Source organism: Anomaloglossus baeobatrachus, chromosome 5 (genome assembly GCF_048569485.1).
Source record: "Anomaloglossus baeobatrachus isolate aAnoBae1 chromosome 5, aAnoBae1.hap1, whole genome shotgun sequence".
Classification (NCBI taxonomy): Eukaryota; Metazoa; Chordata; class Amphibia; order Anura; family Aromobatidae; genus Anomaloglossus; species Anomaloglossus baeobatrachus.
The window spans coordinates 50,389,566-50,414,231 of record NC_134357.1 but is presented as its reverse complement, the minus strand read 5'-3'; the positions used below and the strand labels follow the sequence as shown (position 1 = coordinate 50,414,231).

General features: G+C 50.1%; 1 protein-coding gene across 1 annotated transcript in view; it reads right to left on the bottom strand.

Moving 5' to 3' along the window:
* The window catches only part of PPP2R2D (protein phosphatase 2 regulatory subunit Bdelta), an 86,062-nt gene that overhangs the window by 34,813 nt on the left and 26,583 nt on the right, over positions 1 to 24,666 (bottom strand). The window contains exons 3-6 of the mRNA XM_075352259.1: positions 21,643 to 21,740; positions 19,359 to 19,524; positions 10,643 to 10,755; positions 2,805 to 2,982 (exon numbers count right to left, since the gene is read on the bottom strand). Of these exons, the coding sequence (XP_075208374.1) occupies positions 2,805 to 2,982; positions 10,643 to 10,755; positions 19,359 to 19,524; positions 21,643 to 21,740 (555 nt within the window). The remainder of the gene's footprint in view (positions 1 to 2,804; positions 2,983 to 10,642; positions 10,756 to 19,358; positions 19,525 to 21,642; positions 21,741 to 24,666) is intronic.

Genomic DNA, 24,666 nt, shown 5'->3' with positions numbered 1-24,666 from the left:
AACTCATTAAAAGCTATAGAAAGCGACTAGAGGCTGTGATTTTTGCAAAAGGAGGATCTACAAAATATTAATGGCACTTTTATGTTGAGGTGCCCATACTTATGCGCCTGTCAAATTTAGTTTAAATGCAGATTGCACATTTTCTGTTAGTACAATAAACCTCATTTCAATTCAGAAATATTACTGAGTCCATCATTTATTAGATATATGAAACTGAAATAGCTGTTGCAAAAACCCAAATTGTTATAAAGAAAAAAGGTTAACATTAATAGGGGTGCCCAAACTTTTTCATATGACATATATTCACATAAAAAAAATATAAAAGACTACCACATACTCTATTTGGGGTACTTTGCTTTCAGGTGTACTTTCAGGATGAAGCTAAAATGCCCTCTAACCTCTTTGGGTGACCTTAATGTGTCCAACTGTTCAGTGTTTCAGTACATTTTGCTGTTCTCTGACATGGAGCTTAGTAGCAAAATTCACACCAATTGTTTGATCCATTAATACATTTCAGGGTTCAATTGTTCACATTTTGAAGTCACGTATACAAGATGACACCTAACAATTGATCACCAGTCCCGCGCCATTGCGAGGCTTCAAGTTGGATGTTCACAGACACAAGTGGCCACTGAGCTTAGGGTGTCAAACCGGTTGTACAGAGATACAGAGAGACTTGAAGAGTCACAAAAGTGGATGCCCTTTGGCCACATCCCACACTGATTGACAATGCCCTTCGGAGATGGATGATGAATGCCAGACAACGCCACGCACATTTAAGGGAGGTGAGAGGCACCAAGTGTCATGTCAGACCATTCAGAAACATTTACATCAGTGTGATCTGTGTACTAGACAACCTGCAAGGGTATCCCACCACACCATCAGGCACAGGCGTCCTCTACACTGCCTGGACAAGGGACCGATGGGCATCAATGCTGTTCACCAATTGAGTCTATTCAGAAATGATGGCCGCCGAGGTTGGAAACATTTAGGAAAGTGCTATACAATCAGCCACTCGTCACCAAATGAGCCTTTGGTGGTGGTGATGTTACAGTGTGGGCAGGTGTGTCTAGTCAATACAGAACTGCTCTACACTGTGTGAATGGTACAGTAACAAGCCCCTAATACTGGAATAATATCAATAATCCAGTCATTATGCCTCTGCATGTACAACACAAGCCTAATTTCATCTTCATGGATGACAATGCCCCAGTTCATCGAGGTCACATCATTAGGGAACGGCTGCTGGAGACTGGAAGACCTCAAATGGAGCGGATGCACTTTCTCCAGACCTGAATCCCATAGAAAACCTATGGCATCAGCCGAGCCGTTGTGTAGAGGCTGTAACTCTATACCCAAGAACCTCAATGACCTTAGGCCGGCCTTCAAGAAGAGTGGGATGCCATGCCTCCGCAGAGAATACCTCCAGCTCTGACCAGCAGGAGACTTAGTTGTCAGCAGTAATTGATGCTCTAGGCCAGGGGTGGGGAACCTTTTTTCTGTCGGGGGCCATTTGGAAATTTCTACCAACCTTCGGGGGCCGCACAAAATTATCAATGTTTAAATGACCCTGCTATATTGGGCGAAGCAATTAATTAACTGGGGGCATGGGGCTGGGGGCACAGACACCACTGGAGGGGCTGGGGGTGCACACAGGACATTGGGGGAGGGGCGCACACAGGACATTGGGGGAGGGGTGCACACAGGACATTGGGGGAGGGGTGCACACAGGACATTGGGGGGCACACTGCGCTGAGAGTTTTATGCAACTCTGGGGGAGAAGGTTTACAGAACTGGTGTGGGGAGGCACAAAGCATTGGGCAGGGCACATAGCAGCAGAGGGTCGGCGCTGGACTCACAGCAGCATTGCATTCACATCACCGGAGTGCAGGAGCCGGACACACTGCATCAGAAGAAGGCAGGTACTGATCTCCGGAGGGCAGGAGGCGGACACACAAGGGTGGAAGCTGTGAGGCTGCTGTGGACCCGCCCACAATTGGCACTGGTCGACGGGAGAACACATTGCAGCACAAACAGCAATGTGTGGATTTAAAGGGCTGGCGGCAGCAAGACCGCGGTGACAGCGCCAGCACTGCCTCCCCCGGGGCCACCCCTGCTCTAGGCCACATGACAAGTTATTGAGACATTGACAATTTGGGGGGTATACCCACTACTCTTGTTGGCTTTTGGTTCAATAAATTTTGATATGAGGAATTGCATGCCTCACCTTAAATGATCTACTTTCATGATAAAATATCACTATAGTGTGAACTTACATTTTCAATAAATTTCACCCAAAAGTCAAATGCAAATGAGTGTTAGGCTATGTGCGCACGTAGCGTTCTGTCTCTGCAGAAATTTCTGCAGCGATTTGAACAGCACACGTGCGCTTCAAATCGCTGCAGAATAATGGAAAAAAAAAAAAAAAAAAAGCTGATTCCATGCGCTCTAAGTGCAGCCCCTCCCGTAGACAGAGCGGGGGCTGCATGCAGAGCGCAGGAAAGAAGTGACATGTCACTTCTTAGAACGCGCGCTTCGGGCAGCAGCCGAAGCGCTGCGCTCTAATACGCCACGTGCGCATGTCTCCTGCATAATCTTCATACATTATGCTGGGGACGCAGGACGCATGCAGATCGCAGCGTAACTTCATGCAAATATGCAACGTGCGCACATAGCCTTACCCCTTATATTTACAAAACTTTTTATTTTTCTTTGAATGGAGTGAGTGGGTTCCCATAGAAAAAAAAAAATACAAAACAACAAAAAAAAAAAAAAACAACTTTGTTTTTAACAGAAAAGGATACTAAAACTTCTATCTGTAATTTCTAAATGCCATAAATTAATTCTCAGATCATCTGCAGAGAGGTAAGTTTCATGATCGCTATTAACTGAAATAGAGTTTATGTGATATGTATGTGCATTTGCAAATATCCTTCGTGGACTTGCTTCAACCATTAGGTCCATGGGCTTCAATATTGGCACCTAGTACGGAAAAGGAAAATGTGAAATAAGTAAAACAAATTAAAAAAAAAAATTATATAATATAATATAACACACACACTTATAGTAGCCAGCACAGCATACCAATACAGTTAAGGCTGCTTTACACGCTGCCATGTCGCTAGCGATCACACCCGCCCCAGTCGTTTGTCCGTCACGGGCAAATCCCGGGGTGTCACACGTAGCGATGTGTGCTGCCACAGGAACGACGAACAAACAGCCTTCAGCACGATCAACGATATTTTGAAAATGAGCGACGTGTGAACGATCCATGATCTGGTGAGTATTTGTGATAGTTAGCGGTCGCTCGTAGGTGTCGCACGCAACGACGTCACTAACGATGCCGGATGTGCGTCACGAATTCCGTGACCTCGATGACATCTAGTTAGATCCGTCGTTGCGTGTAAAGCGGCCTTTACTGTCCATTATCTGCCACAATATGGAGACTTTGTACATCCTTCAGAATTTGAACCCACTGCTATTTTTTTGCTTCTACTCATGCAGAATGCGCTTTTTCCATACATGAACATAGCGCCCCAGCTGTCTACAGGACAAGTGTAACATTGCAGCACAGCTTCAGTCACATCAATGGAGAGGATCTATAAGGCTATGTTCGCACGTTGCGTTTTTTTCCGCGTTTCTGCAGCGTTTTTAGCAGCAGCGTTTTTGCGCTAAAACGCATGCGTTTTTGATTGCCAGCAAAGTCTATGGGAAAAGCAGAAATCCTGTCTGCACTTTGCTTTTTTTTCTGCAGCGTTTAATTTGCATATTAGTGGTCAAAAACCATGCTGAAAAAGAAGCAGCATGTCAGTTGTTTTTGCCATTTCTGCAGAGTTTCCTTAACATTGGAGTCAATGAGAAATGGCAAAACGCAACCAAAATCAACTTTCCTGCGTTTTTCATGCTTTTTACCTGCTTTTCCACTGCGTTTTTGGCTTCAAAAACGCATGCTTTTCTGGCATAAAATTAAAGGGTTATAAATGTTCCTTTACACACAAACAAAAACCGAAAATTTAAATGATAAAAAATATTAAACTTTACCTATTTTTCTGTTAAAATGTGCATAACCGCTATTTCATTAAAATTGATAATGTTCCATATATTTTTATTAAGAAGGGAATTTTGTTTACTTACCGTAAATTCCTTTTCTTCTAGCTCCTATTGGGAGACCCAGACAATTGGGTGTATAGCTTCTGCCTCCGGAGGCCACACAAAGTATTACACTTTAAAAAGTGTAACCCCTCCCCTCTGCTATACACCCCCCCGTGCATCACGGGCTCCTCAGTTTTGGTGCAAAAGCAGGAAGGAGGAAACTTATAAATTGGTCTAAGGTAAATTCAATCCGAAGGATGTTCGGAGAACTGAAAACCATGAACCAAAAGAACAAATCAACATGAACAACATGTGTACACAAAAGAACAACAGCCCGAAGGGAACAGGGGCGGGTGCTGGGTCTCCCAATAGGAGCTAGAAGAAAAGGAATTTACGGTAAGTAAACAAAATTCCCTTCTTCTTTGTCGCTCCATTGGGAGACCCAGACAATTGGGACGTCCAAAAGCAGTCCCTGGGTGGGTAAAAGAATACCTCAATAACAGAGAGCCGAAAAACGACCCCTTCCTACAGGTGGGCAACCGCCGCCTGAAGGACTCGCCTACCTAGACTGGCATCTGCCGAAGCATAGGCATGCACCTGATAGTGTTTAGTGAAAGTGTGCAGACTCGACCAGGTAGCCGCCTGACGGTACACCTGCTGAGCCGAAGCCTGGTGCCACAATGCCCAGGATGCACCCACGGCTCTGGTAGAATGGGCCTTCAGCCCTGAGGTATGCACTGATAGTGTTTTGTGAAGGTGTGCAGACTAGACCAGGTAGCTGCCTGACACACCTGCTGAGCCGTAGCCCTAAACACCCTGTTAAGGTCCCAGGGTTCCAGCGGACGCTTGTAAGGTGGGACTATGTGGCAAACTCCCTGCAGGAACGTGCGGACCTGCGGAAGCCTTGCCAGGCGCTTTTGAAAAAATACTGAGAGCGCCGATACTTGTCCCTTGAGAGAGCCGAGTGACAAACCCTTGTCCATTCCGGATTGAAGGAATGAAAGAAAAATGGGTAAGGCAAAAGGCCAGGGAGTAAAACCCTTAGAGCGCCAGGACAAGAAGATCCGCCACGACCTGTAATAGATCTTGGCGGACGTTGGCTTCCTGGCCTGTCTCATAGTGGCAATGACATCCTGAGATAAACCCGACGACGCTAGGAGCCAGGACTCAATGGCCACACAGTCAGGTTGAGGGCCGCAGAATTCAGATGGAAAAACGGCCCTTGTGACAGCAGGTCTGTGCGGTCTGGAAGCGCCCACGGCTGACCCACCGTGAGATGCCACAGATCCGGGTACCACGACCGCCTCGGCCAATCTGGAGCGACGAGAATGGCGCGACGACAGTCGGATCTGATCTTGCGTAACACTCTGGGCAACATCGCCAGAGGAGGAAACACATAAGGGAGTCGAAACTGCGACCAATCCTGAACTAACGCGTCCGCCGCCAGAGCTCTGTGATCTTGAGACCGTGCCATGAAGGCCGGGACCTTGTTGTTGTGCCGTGACGCCACGAGATCGACGTCCGGCGTTCCCCAGCGGCAACAGATCTCTCGAAACACGTCTGGGTGAAGAGACCATTCCCCCGCATCCATGCCCTGACGACTGAGAAAGTCTGCTTCCCAGTTTTCTACGCCCGGGATGTGAACTGCGGAGATGGTGGAGGCTGTGGCCTCCGCCAACAGCAGAATCCGCCGGAGTTCCTGGAAGGCTTGACGGCTGCGCGTGCCGCCCTGGTGGTTGATGTACGCGACCGCCGTGGCATTGTCCGACTGTATGCGGATCTGCCTGCCCTCCAGCCACCGATGGAACGCCTTTAGGGCTAGATACACTGCCCTTATCTCCAGAACATTGATCTGAAGGGAAGACTCTATCGGAGTCCAGGTTCCCTGAGCCCTGTGGTGGAGAAAAACCGCTCCCCACCCTGACAGGCTCGCGTCCGTCGTGACCACAGCCCAGGATGGGGGCAGGAAGGATTCTCCCTGCGATAGAGAAGTGGGAAGAAGCCACCACTGAAGAGAGGTTTTGGCTGCAAGGGAAAGAGACGTTCCTGTCGAGGGACGTCGACCTCCTGTCCCATTTGCGGAGAATGTCCCATTGGAGTGGGCGCAGCTGGAACTGCGTGAAGGGCACTGCCTCCATTGCTGCCACCATCTTCCCCAGGAAGTGCATGAGGCGCCTCAAGGGGTGTGACTGACCCCGAAGAAGAGATTGCACCCCTGTCTGCAGCGAAAGCTGTTTGTCCAGCGGTAGCTTGACTACCGCTGAGTGAGTATGAAACTCCATCCCGAGGTAAGTCAGTGATTGGGTCGGTGTCAACTTGGACTTTGGGAAGTTGATGATCCACCCGAACTGCTGGAGAGTCTCCAGAGCGACGATCAGGCTGTGTTGACACGCCACCCGGGAGGGAGCCCTGACTAGGAGATCGTCTAAGTAAGGGATCACCGAGTGGCCCTGAGAGTGTAGGATCGCCACAACGGATGCCATGACCTTGTGAAGACCCGTGGGGCTGTCGCCAGGCCGAAAGGCAGTGCCACGAACTGAAGGTGTTCGTCCCCGTTGGCGAAACGCAGGAAGCGTTGATGCTCGGGTGCGATCGGCACATGGAGATAAGCATCCTTGATGTCGATCGATGCTAGGAAGTCTCCTTGTGACATCGAAGCGATGACCGAGCGGAGAGATTCCATCCGAAACCTTCTGGTGCTCACATGCCTGTTGAGCAGTTTGAGGTCCAGAACGGGACGGAATGATCCGTCTTTCTTTGGCACCACGAACAAGTTGGAGTAGAAGCCGTGACCATGTTCCTGAGGGGGAACGGAAATCACCACTCCTTCTGACTTCAGAACGCCCACCGCCTGAAAAAGTGCTCCGGCCCGAGATGGGGGCGGAGATGTTCTGAAGAAACGAGTCGGAGGACGAGAGCTGAACTCTATCCTGTAACCGTGAGACAGAATGTCTCTCACCCATCGGTCTTGGACATGTGGCCACCAGGCGTCGCAAAAGCGGGAGAGCCTGCCACCGACCGAGGATGCGGTTCGGGGAGGCCGAAAGTCATGAGGATGCCGCCTTGGAGGCAGTGCCTCCGGCGGTTTTTTGGGGGCGTGACTTAGACCGCCACGCATAAGAGTTCCTCTGGCCCTTCTCTGGCCTGTTGGACGAGGAGGATTGGGACTTGGCTGAGGGCCGAAAGGACCGAAACCTCGGTTGTATTTTCCGTTGCTGAGGTCTCTTCGGTTTGGACTGGGGTAAGGACGAGTCCTTTCCCTTGGATTCCTTAATAATTTCATCCAATCGTTCGCCAAAACAATCGGTCGCCAGAAAACGGCAAACCGGTTAAGAACTTCTTGGAAGCAGAGTCTGCCTTCCATTCGCGTAGCCACATGGCCCTGCGGACTGCCACCGAATTAGCGGATGCTACCGCTGTACGGCTAGCAGAGTCCAGGACGACGTTCATGGCGTAGGACGAAAAAGCCGACGCCTGAGAAGGCAAAGACGCTGTGGCTTCATAGATGGATTTCACCAGGAGCTCTGCCTGTCAGTGGCATCCTTGAGCGATGAGCCATCTGCAACTGATACTACGGATCTAGCCGCCAGTCTAGAGACTGGAGGATCCACCTTGGGACATTGAGCCCAACCCTTAACTACGTCAGAGGGGAAGGGGTAACGTGTGTCATTAAGGCGCTTAGTAAAGCGCTTGTCCGGAAATGCTCTGTGCTTCTGGACAGCATCTCTGAAGTTAGAGTGATCGAAAAACGCACTCCGTGTACGTTTGGGAAACCTAAACTGGTGTTTCTCCTGCTGCGAAGCCGACTCCTCTACAGGTGGCGGCGGGGGAGATATATCTAACACCTGGTTGATGGACGCTATAAGGTCATTTACTATGGCGTCCCCTTCAGGTGTATCAAGATTGAGAGCAACGTCAGGGTCAGAGCCCTGAGCTGCAACGTCCGCCTCATCCTCCAGAGAGTCCTCAAGCTTAGACCCCGAGCAGCGTGAGGAAGTCGGGGAAGATTCCCAGCGAGCCCGCTTAGCCGGTCTGGGACTGTGGTCCGTGCCGGAGTCCTCCACGTGAGACCTAGGGGCCACCCCGGGAGCACGCTGCGGCGCAGACCGAGAGGGGCCTGGAGGCGATGATCCGACAGTGCCCGGGGCCTGTGTAAGGACCGGTCTGGACTGCAAGGCTTCTAGTAGCTTGGCAGACCATTTGTCCATAGACTGAGCCATGGATTGTGAAAGCGACTCAGAGTTTCTCAGCAAAAACTGCAAACTCTGTCCCTGCCGCCTGGACAGGGGAAGCAGGAGGGTCTGCCTGAGCCGAGGGGCCCACTAGTGACCGAGGCTCCGGCTGAGCAAGTGCAACAGGGGTCGAGCATTGCTCACAGTGAGGGTAGGTGGAACCCGCAGGTAACATAGCCCCACAAGAGGTACAGGTTGCAAAAAAACCCTTTGCCTTAGCGCCCTTGCTCCTTGTGGACGACATGCTGTTGTCTCCTAGGAGAGTGATCACTGAGGGTATATCCGGGTGACCGGTGTGGCTAACCGACCGCCCAAAGCGGTGTGTGTCCACCAGATTCCCTGCCTTAGGTCTCCCAGAGCTGCAGAGCTCGTTCCTGAAATCCTCCACCGGCAGAATGTGTGTAAAAATGGCTGCCGGAGCTCTCAGGGGAGAAGGGAGCCGTGGGCGGCGACTAGTAAAGTGCGGGAATCTGGGGCCCCACAGTGATCAGTGAGGGGGGGAGGAAACCTAAAGTATGCTCCAGCCCTCACTGCCGACGTCAGGTCGGCCGTCCCGCCCTTACCCCTGACTGGCAGGCCCGGGGGCGGGAGTTATGGTACTAGGCCGCAATGAAGCCGGGGACTAAATTTAATACCGCGGCCGACAAACAGGCGCGGTCGGCGCGGAAGTCCCGGTCTTCACAAACCAGCAGCTACTGCAGCGTCTGTGAAACAAGCGCTCCATGCACCGTCCCCATGGGGACACAGAGTACCTTTAGATGCAGGGCCCTGTCCCTGAGGATACATAGACTCCTGTCCGGCAGATTCCCACAGGGGCTGCGGAGGGAGCCCGGTCCCAGTGAATGGATGACCGGTCAGGATCCCACTTCTCCCAGAGCCTCTAAGGGATGGTGAAGGAAAACGGCATGTGGCTCCAGCCTCTGTACCCGCAATGGGTACCTCAACCTTAACAGCACCGCCGACTTAGTGGGGTGAGAAGGGAGCATGCCGGGGGCCCTGTGGGGGCCCTCTTTTCTTCCAACCGATAAAATCAGCAGCTGCTGCTGACTAAAATGGGATGCATGAGTGGATGTGTGCCTCCTTCCACACAAAGCATAAAACTGAGGAGCCAGTGATGCACGGGAGGGTGTATAGGCAGAGGGGAGGGGTTACACTTTTTAAAGTGTAATACTTTGTGTGGCCTCCGGAGGCAGAAGCTATACACCCAATTGTCTGGGTCTCCCAATGGAGCGACAAAAAAGTTAATTTATCCTTTTTTTCCTCTTTTTTCATTCTTTTTGACTATTCCAACTTTATTTCTCAGTGTCTTGATCTACAAAACGCATCTGCAGAAACGCAGGTGAAAACGCAGGTAAAAAGCGCTGAAAACGCACTAAAAACGCGGTAAATACGCATGCGTTTTTAGCGCTGAAAAATGGCCAAAAGCCATTTGGTCAAAAACCAAGGGAAGGAAAACGTGCAGAATAAACTGCAGGTACTCCGACGCAACGTGCGCACATAGCCTAACATTAGATGCATCTAAGGCTAAGTTCACACTTCAGTTGTTTTCAATCCGTCAGGTCCGTCAGCAACGGATCAGTTGTTTTTTTAGATGTCAACTGATGTGTTTTTCACAGGATTCCTTTCACAGGAATCCTGTGAAAAAACTGATCAGTTGCGTCCGTTACATCCGCTGTGCATCCGTTTGACGGATCAGTCATGATCCGTTTGTGTTTAGGACAGCCCAGTGGGCGTGCCAAACATGCTGGGCATGCTCAGTAGAGCATGGCGGAATCCAGCGCTGGATTCCGTCGTAAGACGGATTACGACGGAATCCAGCACCATAGACATACATTGCAAGTGTGGCGGATGGCGACGGATTCCTGCGCGGCGCGTTAATTTTGACGGCCCGAAAAACGTTACATTCTGCGTTGCTCCCCGCTCGGCAGTCAGTCAAAAACGACGGACCGCGACGCAGCGGATGCAACGCAGGGTCATCAGTCGCAATCCGTCACTAATAGAAGTCTATGGGGAAATACTGGATTCCTGCAAAATATTTTGCAGGATTCCTTAATTCCTCAAGGCTACGGATTGTGACTGATGCAAAACAACTGAAGTGTGAACTTAGCCTTATATACAGGATTCTAACATGCTGTATATAAGAGCCCGGTGGTGGTGGCCGCAGCTTATAGACCGAAAAAGTGGTGACAGGTTCCCTTTAAAATAAATATATAAAACAACATTACAGTGGGCATCTCCTATGACTCATTTATTAATATTTTCTGAGACCACCTACATTTTTCAGAAAACACAATAAGTATCTAAAGCCATGCACTTACCCGTAGAGAAGTAATTCTAAAGGGATCGCGTAATCTGCCGTCTTCGTCCTTTAGGTTGTAACCTTCGGCCCTTTTATCACGTTCACTAATTTTCCACAACTTTATAGTCTTATCTGGAAAGAAACCGTGTAAAGATAACATGAGCCGTCCGTACGGAGATCTCAAATTTTATAATCAGTCAATAACTTGCTAATAAACTTCTGGTTTCGGTGTGTATAACTGCTGACTAAGCACCAGAAGAACATGTGTCATTAGTAGAGATGGGCGAGCACTAAAATGCTTGATTTGAGCTGGTCGGATGGCTCTCCCTGGGGCGCCTGCACACAGTGTGCAATGAAGGAAGCCTGTGCTTTGTGGTTGTTTCACGGATGACACACATGAGCACATGATAACATGAATCCTCCGTACAGAGATCCCATTTTAATAACCTGTTAATAAACTTCTGGTTTCGGTGTGTATAACTGCTGACTAAGCACCAGAATAACACGTGTCATTAGTAATGATGAGCGAGCACTAACGTGCACTTTACTCAAGTTGGGCAATTAGACGAGCTCAACTCAAGGCACGAGCATAGTGGAAGTCAATTATTGGGCAGTCAAGCTCTCCGTACACATACAGCCATAAAAAAGAGAATTTTGTTTACTTACCGTAAATTCTTTTTCTTATAGTTCCGACATGGGAGACCCAAACCATGGGTGTATAGCTTCTGCCTCCGGAGGACACACAAAGTACTACACTCAAACATGTAGCTCCTCCCTCCGGGCTATATACACCCCCTGGATGACAATCTAACCAGTTCAGTGAAAAAGCTGAAGGAGGACATCCACCCATAAGTAGAGATAGAGTAAAACTCGGAAAGACTGGAACTCTGTCTACTAACAACAGCCGGTGAAACACACGGAACAAAAAACTGCCAACAGGCAACAGGGAGGGTGCTGGGTCTCCCATGTCGGAACTATAAGAAAAAGAATTTACGGTAAGTAAACAAAATTCTCTTTTTCTTCATCGTTCCTTATGGGAGACCCAAACCATGGGACGTTCCAAAGCAGTCCATGGGTGGGAAATAAACCAAACTGAGAAGTAGGCAAAACCTAACTTCACAAATGGGCGACAGCCGCCTGAAGAACGCATCTGCCCAAGCTCGCATCTGCCGAAGCATGAGCATGCACTTGGTAGTGCTTCGAAAAAGTGTGCAGACTGGACCACGTGGCAGCCTGACAAATCTGCTGAGCCGTAGCCTGGTGCCTGAAAGCCCAGGAGGCACCGACAGCTCTGGTCGAGTGCGCCTTAATCCCTGGCGGTGGGGGCACCTGAGAACACTGGTAGGCATCGGTGATAGCCGACCTGATCCAACGAGCTAGGGTCGGTTTAGAAGCAGCGAGACCCTTGCGCTGACCAGTGGTTAGCACAAAAAGTGAGGTGCACCGCCTAAAAACGGCGGTGCGTGACACAGATTTGGTGCGGGCGCTCCGAATCTAAGGAATGCAACGCCTTCTCAAAGCGATGCACAGGGGTCGGACAAAGAGAAGGCAATGAAATGTCCTGGTTAAGGTGGAAAGGAGACACCACCTTAGGGAGAAAGTCCGGAGTCGGACGAAGAACCACCTTGTCTTGGTGAAACACCAAAAAGGGGGATTCCGAAGAGAGCGCAGCCAAATCAGAGACTCTCCTGAGAGAAGTTATGGCCACTAGAAAAACAACTTTCTGTGAAAGTCTAAACAAAGGAACCTCCCTGAGAGGCTCAAAAGGGGGGTTTCTGTAAGGCCGTGAGGACCAGATTAAGGTCCCAGGGATCCAAGGGCCGCCGGTAAGGAGGAATGATGTGAGATGCGCCCTGCATGAAGGTGCGCACCTGAGCCAGTCGGGCGATACGCCGCTGGAACAATACCGACAGAGCCGACACCTGTCCCTTGAGGGAATTGAGGGACAGTCCTAGCTGTAGACCGGACTGTAGAAAAGACAGGATGGTCGGCAAGGAGAACGGCCAAGGGGCATGGCCGGAAGAGCGACACCAGGACAGGAAAATCCTCCAAGTCCTGTGGTAAATCTTGGCCGAGGAAGACTTCCGAGCCCGAGTCATAGTGGAGATGACCTCAGAGGGAATGCCTGAAGCCGTCAGGATCCAGGACTCAAGAGCCACGCCGTCAATCTGAGAGCTGCAGAATTCTGGCGGAAGAACGGACCTTGAGAGAGAGAAGGTCTGGGCGGTCCGGGAGGTGCCACGGCACCCCTACGGACAGACGGAGCAGGTCTGGGTACCAAGCTCGCCTGGGCCAGTCCGGAGCAATGATTATGACTCGACGGCCCTCCATTCCGATCTTGCGCAGAACCCTGGGCAAGAGAGCTAGAGGGGGAAACACATTGGTCTCAGTTCCGTCTGGCCTATCTTGAACCAGTGCGTCCGCTGCGAAGGCCTGAGGATCGTGGGAGCGAGCCATGTAAACCGGAACCTTGTTGTTGTGCCGGGATGCCATTAGATCCACTTCCGGAGTGCCCCACTTGCGGCAGATTGATCTGAACACTGACGGATTCAGGGCCCACTCGCCGCTGTCCACGGTTTGACGGCTGAGATAATCGGCCTCCCAGTTTTCCACGCCTGGGATGTGGACTGCAGATATGGTGGACTTGGAGTCCTCCGTCCACTGGAGGATTCGTTGAACCTCCAACATCACCAGACGGCTGTGAGTCCCGCCCTGGTGATTGATGTAGGCAACCGCTGTCGCGTTGTCCGACTGAACTCGAATGTGCCTGCCCGCCAACAGGTGGTGAAAGGCTAGGAGAGCTAGAAACACAGCTCTGATCTCCAGCACATTGATCGAGAGGGCTGATTCGGACGGAGTCCAAGTGCCCTGTGCTCGGTGATGGAGAAATACTGCTCCCCAACCGGAGAGGCTGGCATCCGTGGCGAGGATCACCCAGGACGGAGTCAGGAAGGAGCGTCCCTGAGACAGGGAGAGGGGCCGAAGCCACCACTGAAGGGAGCTCCTGGTCTGTGACGACAGAACCACCAGCCTGTGCAAGGAAGAGATCCGCTTGTCCCAACAGCGGAGAATGTCCAGCTGCAGGGGACGCAGATGGAACTGGGCAAAGGGAACCGCTTCCATTGATGCCACCATCTGACCTAGCACCTGCATGAGGTGTCTGATGGAATGACGGCGGTGCCTCAGCAGAGAGCGCACCGCCAGACGAAGGGACTGCTGTTTGACTAAGGGCAACTTGACAAGTGCCGGCAGAGTCTCGAATTGCATCCCTAGGTAAAGAAGCACCTGGGTCGGGGTCAGAGTGGACTTGGGCAGGTTGACAAGCCACCCGAACTGAACGAGCGTGGCGAGCGCGAGTGAGACACTCCGCTGGCAGTCTGCACTGGATGAGGCCTTGACTAGAAGGTCGTCCAGGTAAGGAATCACTGCCTACCCCTGGAGGTGCAGAACCGCAACCACTGCTGCCATGACCTTGGTGAATACTCGAGGGGCCGTGGCTAAGCCGAAGGGGAGAGCCACGAATTGGAAATGTTCCTCTCCGATTGCAAAGCGTAGCCAACGCTGGTGTGAAACCGCAATAGGCACATGCAGATAGGCATCTCTGATGTCGATGGATGCCAGAAAATCTCCTTGGGTCATTGAGGCAATGACCGATCTCAGAGATTCCATGCGAAAGTGCCACACCTGAACATGCTTGTTGAGAAGCTTGAGATCCAGGATGGGCCGGAAGGAACCGTCCTTCTTGCAAACTAGAGAGAGGTTTGAGTAGAAACCGCTGAACCGTTCCCGGACGGGAACCGGAACAATTACACCGTTGGCCTGCAGGGATGCCACGGCCTGAGAGTAGGCGGCGGCTTTGGAGCAGGGGGGGGGTGGACAGAAAAAATCTGTTTGGCGGGCTGGAAGAAAATTCTATCCTGTAGCCGTGGGAGATGATATCTCGCACCCACTGATCGGAGACGTGTTGAAACCACACGTCGCCAAAGTGGGAGAGCCTGCCACCGACCAAGGACGTTGCTGGCGCAGCCAGATAGTCAAGAGGAGGCTGCCTTAGTGGCAGCGGCTCCTTCGGTCTTTTGAGGACGCGGCTTCGCGCGCCAGTTGGGTTTACGATCCTTGGCTGCGGTGGTGGACGAGGTCGAGGGCTTAGAGGATGACCAGTTAGAGGAACGAAAGGAACGAAACCTCGATTGATTCCTACCCTGGACAGGTTTCCTGGCTTTAGTTTGTGGCAAGGAAGTACTCTTCCCGCCAGTAGCTTCCTTAATTATTTCATCCAGTTCACCAAACAGCCGGGACCCAGAAAAAGGGAGACTCGCAAGGAACTTCTTAGAGGAAGCGTCTGCTTTCCACTCTCGAAGCCACAAGATCCTGCGGATCGCGAGGGAGTTAGCGGAGGCCACCGCCGTGCGGTGAGAAGCCTCCAGGATGGCAGACATGGCGTAGGATGAAAAAGCCGAAGCTTGAGAAGTTAAGGCATCCATCTCAGGCATAGAGTCCCTGGGTGAGGGAATGTATCTCTGCCAGAGAGGCAGAGACTGCCTTAAGAGCCCACACTGCCGCAAAAGACGGGGAGAACGAGGCTCCTGCCGCCTCATATACAGACTTGGCCAGAAGGTCAACCTGGCGGTCAGTGGGATCCTTAAGAGAAGTGCCATCAGCCACAGCTACGACTGTGCGGGCTGAGATTCTGGACACTGGAGGGTCTACCTTTGGAGACTGGGCCCATTCCTTAACCACCTCTGGTGGAAAAGGAAAACGGTCATCAGAACTACGCTTCGGAAAACGTTTGTCAGGACAGGCCCTGGGCTTGTTAACAGTGGTCCGAAAACTGGAGTGGTTAAAAAACATACTCTTAGCTCTCTTAGGTGAGGTAAACTGGTGTATCTCTACCAGAGAGGCTTGTTCCTCTGACTCTGGTGGATTGAGGTTCAGTACGGAGTTAATGGATGCAATCAAGTCACTAACATCCGCATCACCCTCAGACACGTCAATGGGGTACATAGAGGTAGCGTCTGAGCCCACAGTAAACGAATCCTCCTCGCCCTGCACCTCGGCTCGTGAATCAGAGCCGTGGGACGAGGAAGGAGAAGGGTCCCTGCGTCTCCGTTTAGGGGGACGGGGTCCTAGGACATGCTCTGAGAGCTCTGCAGAACTCAGAGCAGCAGAGGCACCCTGAGAAGGGGGCTGATGCATGGTCAGCAGTGTCCGGGACAGCTGCCCCATGGAGTCGGCAAAAGACTGGGAAATAGCTTGGGAAAAGGATGCTACCCAAGCCGGGGGTTCAGCCACCGGGGCCGGAGCGACCCCTGAGGAGGCTCCAGGCTGAGACACAACCATGTTAGCACAGGCATCACAATGTGGGTATGTGCTTGGCTCTGGCAGAATGCGCTTACATGCAGTGCATATAGCGTACATGTTTGCAGCCTTGCTCCGGGTGACAGACATGCTGCTGAGGTGAGAAGCTCTGCAGTAAGAATACACTCGTATAGAATGTCCTGAGAGTGTATAATAAAGCCCACAACCAGAGGTTGTGGCTTACCAGCCCGCTCTCTGTGTGCCCTCCGGATTCCACAGCTCGGACCCCCAGTAAAGCGTCAGCCTTCCAGGAAAGCAGCAGATTCAGCAGCCAGCGCCGATCAGTGTGATAAACGCTGAGAAAATGGCGCTGGGAGGAGGAGGGGGGGGCGGAGATTAGCCCAAGAGCGGGAAACCGGAGGGCTAAGGAGAGATGCAGGGGAGGGAAACATCTCCTCAGAGAGGCGTGTCCTCCCCTCTGCTGGATGGCCGGTGGGCGGCGCCACTCTATTCCCCTGCATGAATGACATGCAGAGGAAGATGAAACCGAAACTAGGCCCAAACAGAAGCCGGGGCCTAGATTTTAACATGCGGCCGACGAGCAGGCACCGTCGGCGCGGTTCTCAGGGGAAACCCCCAGAACCGGCCGGAATTTACAGTAAACATAAAAAACATACTGTCCCCCTAATAAAAGTACCCGGGACCCCTGAAAAACGTCTCAATACTTAGCTTTTGAGACGCAGGGCCAGTCCCTGAGGGGGGGTTAAACGCTCCTTCCAGCAGGAACCAGACAGGGCTGCGGATGGAGACCGGTCTTCTGCAAGCAGAGGACCGTGACGGCTCCCACTTCAACCCAGAGCCTCTCAGAGGATGTGAAGGAGCACGGCATGTAAAGGCTCCAGCCTTGTAAAGTCAACCTTAACAGCACCGCCGACACAGTGGGGTGAGAAGGGACATGCCGGGAGTCCAGACTGGACCCGCTTTTCTTCCAAATCTTTAAAATCAAAAAAATAAAAATGAAAAAAAAAAAAATCAGAGAATGCATGTGTGTGTGACCTCCTGAACACAAAGCATTGAAACTGGTTAGATTGTCATCCAGGGGGTGTATATAGCCCGGAGGGAGGAGCTACACGTTTGAGTGTAGTACTTTGTGTGTCCTCCGGAGGCAGAAACTATACACCCATGGTTTGGGTCTCCCATAAGGAACGATGAAGAAAAGAGCATTTCCGGGGAAAGTGGGATGATTTTTGTTTTACGCACACATGCAAACACTCTGTTTTTAGCCTCATTGAGAGCCAGAGACTGCAAACGGCTCTTGGGCCATGTGCCCACGGGAGCTCGTACCTGCGGATATATCCGCAGGTACGGCCGCAGGTTTTCCGCAGCTACTAGCCGGAATCCGCAGCTATTTCTAGCTGCGGTAGTACAGCGAAATAGCTGCGGTAAACCTGCGGGCATTCATATGGCTTACCTGCGGAGGTCCTGGCCTCTATCTCCATAGTGGAGGGCAGGTAATTCCGCAGAAATAATTGACATGCAATTATGTGCGGCTGCGGGACATCCGCAGCCACAAGTATCCGCAGCATGGACAGAGCACTCCCCATGCCCCATAGGATAACATGGGGAGTGTCTGTACATGCTGAAACCTGCGGATTTATCTGGAAAATCCAGAAAATCTGCAGATTTTCCGCAGATAAATCCGCAGGTTTAATCTCCTGTGGGCACATAGCCTTACTGGGGTGCCGGCTCCCATCATTCACTGAAAGGGGTCGGCTCTGTTTGTCGGACCGTTCATGAACGACACATACAGTACCAAGTGCACCCAAACACCCAGATCGACTATCGAGCAGTGGCGACCACGTTCCCTCCTCACCGTTAGGCCGGTTTCAGACGTCCGTGTTTAAATCAGGTATAAATCACACGCATGGTTATGGTCCCACGTGTGATATCTGTGTTTACATACGTGTCACACGTACCGGAGAAAACACGGGTCTTTTAAGTAAAAATATTTTCTACATTCACCTATATCCAGCGGCGTTTTCTGCGGCTCTGCTGCCTCCTGCTCCTGACCCTCGCTCATTATACTCCTAGAATATTCACCGCACTGAGGAGCTGGAAGCCGCAGTATTAAGGGGACAGCATCGCTGGGTACAGCACCGCTGAGGACAGCATTACGGGGACAGGTGAGTATTCACAAAGCGAGCAGTGTGTGTGCACTGACGTCTAGGAGGTCATTGGAGTTCCCAATGAACTCTGATAACATCCTGGCGACACCCCCGCGACACAGTGGGTGTCAGGACAGTGACTTCACGGGTTCATCAGAGTTCATTGGGAACTCAAATTACCTCCTGAACGTCAGTGCACACACACTGCTTGCTTTGTGAATACTCAACCTGTCCCTTGCAATGCTGTCCTCAACGGTGCTGTACCCAGCGCTGTCCTCTCAATGCACTGGCTTCCAGCTCCTCACTGCAAACAAACAAATATAGCACACACATGTATACACAGACACACACTGATACACCGAGCCCATACACACACAGCGCACATGCATGTATACACACACAGCGCACATGCATCTATACAATACACACACAAGGATACACCGAGCCCATACACACACAGCGCACATGCATGTATACACACACACCTGGATACTCACCTGTCCCCAGCGATGTTCCGGCTTCCAGCTCCTCAGTGCAGTGAATAATCAATTAATATAATGAGCGGGGGTCAGAAGCAGGAGACAGCAGAGCCGGAGACAGGCCCGCTGGATACAGATAAATATAGAAAATCTTTATTTAAAAGACCCACGTTTTCTCCGGTACGTGTCACACGGATCACATCAGTGTGCGATCCATGTGACACCTGTGCTGCTGGAGAAAAAAACAAAACAAAAAAAAAAAAAAAAAGGACAGACATGTATCAGTGTGTGAGTGCGGGGCCACGAGGGGTCACACGGTCCATGTGAAAACACGACCGTATAGAATAAATAAATCAATCTTTATTTTTATATAGCGCTAACATATTCCGCAGCGCTTTACATACATCAGGAACACTGTCCCCATTGGGCCTCACAATCTAAATTCCCTATCTGTATGTTTTTGGAGTGTGGGAGGAAACCGGAGACCCCGGAGGAAACCCACGCAAACACGGGGAGAACATACAAACTCCTTGCAGATGGAGTCCTTGGTGGGATTCGAACCCAGGACCCCAGCGCTCCAATGGGTATGAGTGGCATCAGTGTTAAAAACACGGACGTCTGAAACCGGCCTTAGTAATATCTGGTACAAGGAGTAAAACTGTCCAGCCTGTGGCCTCGTAACAGCAGGACGTCGTGCCACTGTGTACTGCAACAGCTCTGCTGGGATTTTGCACCCTTTATTAAGAACAGACTGACATACATCGAAAGCATTCATTTCATATCACAATCTTACCGTTGGTTGAAAGGAGAAAATGGGCAGCATTCTGCTGCGGCAACCACCTAATTTTGTTAATTTTCTCTTCAATTTCTAGACTTTTTAAGTAGTCGAATTCCGGTTCATGGCTCTGAAAGGTGCTGTAAACATTGTATTCACCCCTAGAATGAGGACGGCTTTTACTCTGCGGTGGGAAGAAGGACAAAAAACCATGTGAAGCATGCAGGGTACACGCGAGCCAAGATTAACATTGTATACAAACCATTCACTCTCTTTTGTGATATACTGTATAATCCGTACCAAAACAAAAGATTTTCCCAATTATTTATTTATTTATTTATTTTTTTTTTTTTTTAAAAAACGGAGGCAATACAATTCAACACTAAAAACAATGCAACTTTCCAATAGGTCTAAATTTAACAGTCGGTGTTTTTCTACAGCTCCCATGCAAAACGATGCATCCCCGAGAAATTGATGCAGGGGGGTAGGGAATAAACTTAGTAGACTCAAATAACCATCTAAAGACTATTACCTATCAGACCGGTATCGATTCCACTTGGGCCAGAGGTGGATGTTGGAGGAGTATTGGGGTCCCCACAAGGAGGTGAATGAGGTGGTCGTTAGGGCATATGACTTTGCTGGGTCTTTATCTATAGATTGAGGATTATGATAGTCACGGCCTTGGTCAGGACCATAGACTCTCAATTGGAGGGACATAAGGCTGCTTTCACACATCAGTTTTTTGCCATCAGGCACAATCCGGCAAAAACATGGAAAAACTGATCTGGTGTTTGTTGCCGCCGGATACGTTTCCCCCCCCCTAGATTTTTATTATCGCCGGATTGTGCCGGATGGCCTTGCGTTCCATCAGGTTTTCGCCGGGTCCGGCAAAATTTGCTTGTCCGGCGGCCGGATGGAACGTTGAAGTGAACATTTTTTGTCTCTGGGAAAAAAAAAACAAAAAAAACCAAACAAAAAAAAACACAGATCCGGCGCTGTACGGCGTTTTAAAATATTAGACTATGGCAGCCGGATCCATCGTCATCCGTCATATGGCGGAATCCGGTGCTGGGTTCAGTTTTCTTTAAACTGAGCATGCTCAGTAGCAAAACAGATCCGTCAAAAAATGGATGGGAAAAAAAAAAAAAAAAAAAACAAAAAGAAACTGATGCAACGGATCAGTTTTTTCGACGGATCCGTCGCATCAGTTTATTTGCCGGATTGTGCCTAATGGCAAAAAAACTAATGTGTGAAACCGGCCTAAGACTGACGATGTGGTGTGCACACGATCTGACAATCATCACATTCAAGGGAGAAGATCATTTTTTTGGAGACTTGAATGTCTCTTAAATTAGATTTATACTGAAAGACAGGGGAGGGAGGGAGCCGTGGGCGTGACTAATAAAGTGCGGGAATCTGGTGCCCCACAGTGCTCAGTGAGGGGGGAGGAGAACACCTAAGTATGCTCCAGCCCTCACTGCCGACGTCCAGTCGACCGTCCCACCCTTACCCCTGACTGGCAGGCCCGGGGGCGGGAGTTATGGTACTAGGCCGCAGAAGCCAGGGACTAAATTTAATAACGCGGCCGGCAAACAGGCGCGGTCGGCGCGGTAGTCCCGGTTGTCACAAAAAAACAGCAGCCGCTGCAGCGTCTGTAACACAGGCGCTCCATGCACCGTCCCCAAGGGGACACAGAGTACCTTATAGATGCAGGGCCTGTCCCTGATGATACCCAGTCTCCTGTCCGTCAGATTCCCCCAGGGGCTGCGGAGGGAGCCCGGTCCCAGTGCCTGGTGACCGGTTAGGATCCCACTTCTCCCAGAGCCTCTAAGGGATGGGGAATGAAAAAACGGCATGTGGCTCCAGCCTTTGTACCCGCAATGGGTACCTCAACCTTAACAGCACCGCCGACTTAGTGGGGTGAGAAGGGACCATGCCGGGGGGCCCTGTTGGGGCCCTCTTTTCTTCCATCCGATAAAATCAGCAGCTGCTGCTGACTAAAATGGGAGCTTGAGTGAATGTGTGCCTCCTTCAACACAAAGCATAAAACTGAGGAGCCCGTGATGCACGGGAGGGTGTATAGGCAGAGGGGAGGGGTTACACTTTTTAAAGTGTAATACTTTGTGTGGCCTCCGGAGGCAGAAGCTATACACCCAATTGTCTGGGTCTCCCAATGGAGCGACAAAGAAAAATAAAATTCTACCCTTGCAATTAAACAATTCAAGTAATGGAAAGTCTGAATTAAAAAGCAGTAAATCCGCAGAGACAGCGCACCACCACATTAGACAGACATGGCACAAACCTCTTGTTCCCTTTGGAATATGACGACTCTTCCGCCTTTGTCGCCCGTCGCTAACAAGTCTCCAGAAAAGTTGAACTCGACAGTGGAAATAATATCAGCTGTAAGAGGAGACAACAAGGAGATAGAGAATATTACGGAATCACAGATTATCCGCAGTGTCTGCTGGACATATAAAAGTCCCCACAAAAGCCACCGACTATAGAAAACAAATGGGAGGGAACATGTTGGCAGCTGCTGCTGAAATCAAGGTGACATTACTGAAAATGTATGTGGAAAGTGTCTCACCGAAGGCACCATGCATTTTTTTTCTAAGTTCATGGTGCCTACAGTGAGGCATGGTGGTGGCCATGTCCTTATGTTGAGCGACAGGTGTTGGGATCTACATTTCATTCATGATATCATGAATACACAGATTTGCTACACTATACTGAAAGAGAAGATGCTCCCATCACTCAGTGCTCTTGGTAGATGTACACATTGTAACAATGCAATGATCCTAAAACATCTGTTGCATTTCTGAAACACAGAGTGAAAGTGATTGTCTCCTAATCTGAACACCTGTGGGAGTTTCTGAAGAGACAAGTTGTCATCACTCTCTACAGCAGCCAGGCTCTGAAATAGGTCATTCTTGAAGGATGGAGAGAAAAAAAAAAAAAACACACATGGAAAATACAAGATGTAGCAGTTTTGATGAGGGGTATACTCAGTTTCAGCTAATCTGGTGCAAACTGAAGATTTTGCAATGAAAGTTATATTCTAAACTTTACTTTTAGGTTATGGGTTAAACCAGAGGTTGTCAAAATTTTTAATATGGTTATTGTATGTAATGAGATATGCGAGATATTGATGCAAAGTCTGACTTTCCAAAGGGGGAGGGGGGTGGGTGTGTGCGTGTGTGTACTCATTTATGCCAAGCACTCATCTAGTATCAAAAAAAACTGGCCTACACATCCAAAACAGACAAATGTGAACAGGTGCATACTGAAGGAACTAGTCCATACAATTAAAGAGAACACAGCTGCACACATACTATACTGGGTAGACATTAAATATAAGAAATTTGGAACTGTATTACCGCCATAGAGACTAGATTACAAATTAGGTACCGTAGTTTTTGGATTATAAGACGCACTCCAAATTTAGTAGGAAAAAAAAAAATAATGTTAAAATGGAGGTCTGTTTTGTAGTCTTAAAGTCCATTGTATAGACCGGATGTAGCTTAGGCTACTTTCACGCATCAGGTTTTTTCCATCAGGCACAATTCGAAAAAAAAAAAACTGAGAAAACTGATCCGGCGCTGGATCCGTTTTATCCCCATTGATGTGTACTAGTGCCGGATTGTGCTGGATGGCATTGCATCCGGCTTTTACCGGATCCGGCGTAATTGGCTAATACGGTGGCCGGAATGTCTCTTGTAACGTTTTTGTCTGACAAAAAAACGCATTGCGCCGGATCCGGCGTTATTTACAATGCGGCCGCCGGATCTGTTTTTTTTTTAAACTGCGCATGCTACAATTTATTATAAAAAAAAAAAAAACAAAACAGATCCGGCAAAAAATGGACGAAACGGATGCAATAACGGATGCACCTGAACCGTTTTTTTTGGCGAATCCGGTATACTGGATCAGTAAAAAAAAAAAAAAAAAAAAGAAAAAGAAAAAGGATCCGGCGCATCCATTTTTTGCATATTCTGCGCCGGATCCGTTGCATCAGGCACACGCCGGATTGTACCCGATGCCAAAAACTGATGTGTTAAAGTAGCCTGAGATGCGCGGTGGTCATAAAAAACCAGCGACAGCTCGAGTGGGGCAATGCTGGGAGAAGATATTGCGGCAGCGCGAGGCAGGCGACATTGCTTTCCAGCGACGGACTCCATGAAAATGGTGTTGGAGGCTGTGCAAGTGCAGACTGAGATCTCAGAGAGCAGAGATCTCAAACTGCGCATGCGCCATTTTCCTGGAGTTCATTGCCGGGAGATCACTGGCGTTATAATCCGAAAAATACAGTAAAAAGGTAGCCAATTTGTGATCAGCTCAACAGGCAGCGACAAGGTGTACCCTGTTGGGACCCTATCCTTGAATTAATTAGGTCTAGGACACACACGGCGAGAAAAACAATGTGTGAGTGGAATGCGGGGGGGGGGGGGGGGGGGGGGCTGGGGACACCAAGAAAACAGTCGCAGCATGCTACAAGTGGAATGCGAGCCTGTTTCACTCGCACCGCATCGTGTTACACCGGCTAAAAATCCCTCCTTCCCCTCCGCAGCTGTGGTCTGATCGCACGATCGGACCACAGTCACATGACACTCGGCCCTCACTGTGCTGCGAGCGTGTGCAGAGTGTCATGCGAGGACTCACACAACCCAGTGTGGCCTCAGCCTTAGGCCAAGTTGTGTATCAAGTGCCTCATTTTTACCCTAGCTTCTATGGCAGTAATGCAGTTCCAAATTTCTTATAGTCAATGCTTACCTAGTATAGCAATTGAGTGTGCAGCTATATTCGATTTACGTGTCTACATCTAGTGTCCTCACAATTCAAGTGTGCTCAGACATCATGAGAACGGGATCTTTGGGCACAATACTAATTGACTATTCATAGGCTAAGGGTACTGTCACACTTTAGCGACGCTCCAGCGATTCCACCAGCGATCTGACCTGGCAGGGATCGCTAGTGCGTCACTACATGGTCGCTGGTGAGCTGTCAATCAGGCAGATCTCACCAGCGACCAGCCCCCAGCGACGCGTGGAAGCGATGCTGCGCTTGGTAACTAAGGTAAATATCAGGTAACCAAGCGCTTGGTTACCCGATATTTACCTTGGTTACCAGCGCACACCGCTTAGTGCTGGCTCCCTGCACTCGTAGCTAGAGTACACATCGGGTTAATAAGCAAACCGCTTTGCGTATTTACCAGATGTGTACTTCGGCTACGTGTGCAGGGAGCCGGCACTGACAGCCTGAGAGCGGCGGACGCTAGTAATCAAGGTAAATATCGGGTAACCAAGCAAAGCACTTCGCTTGGTTACCC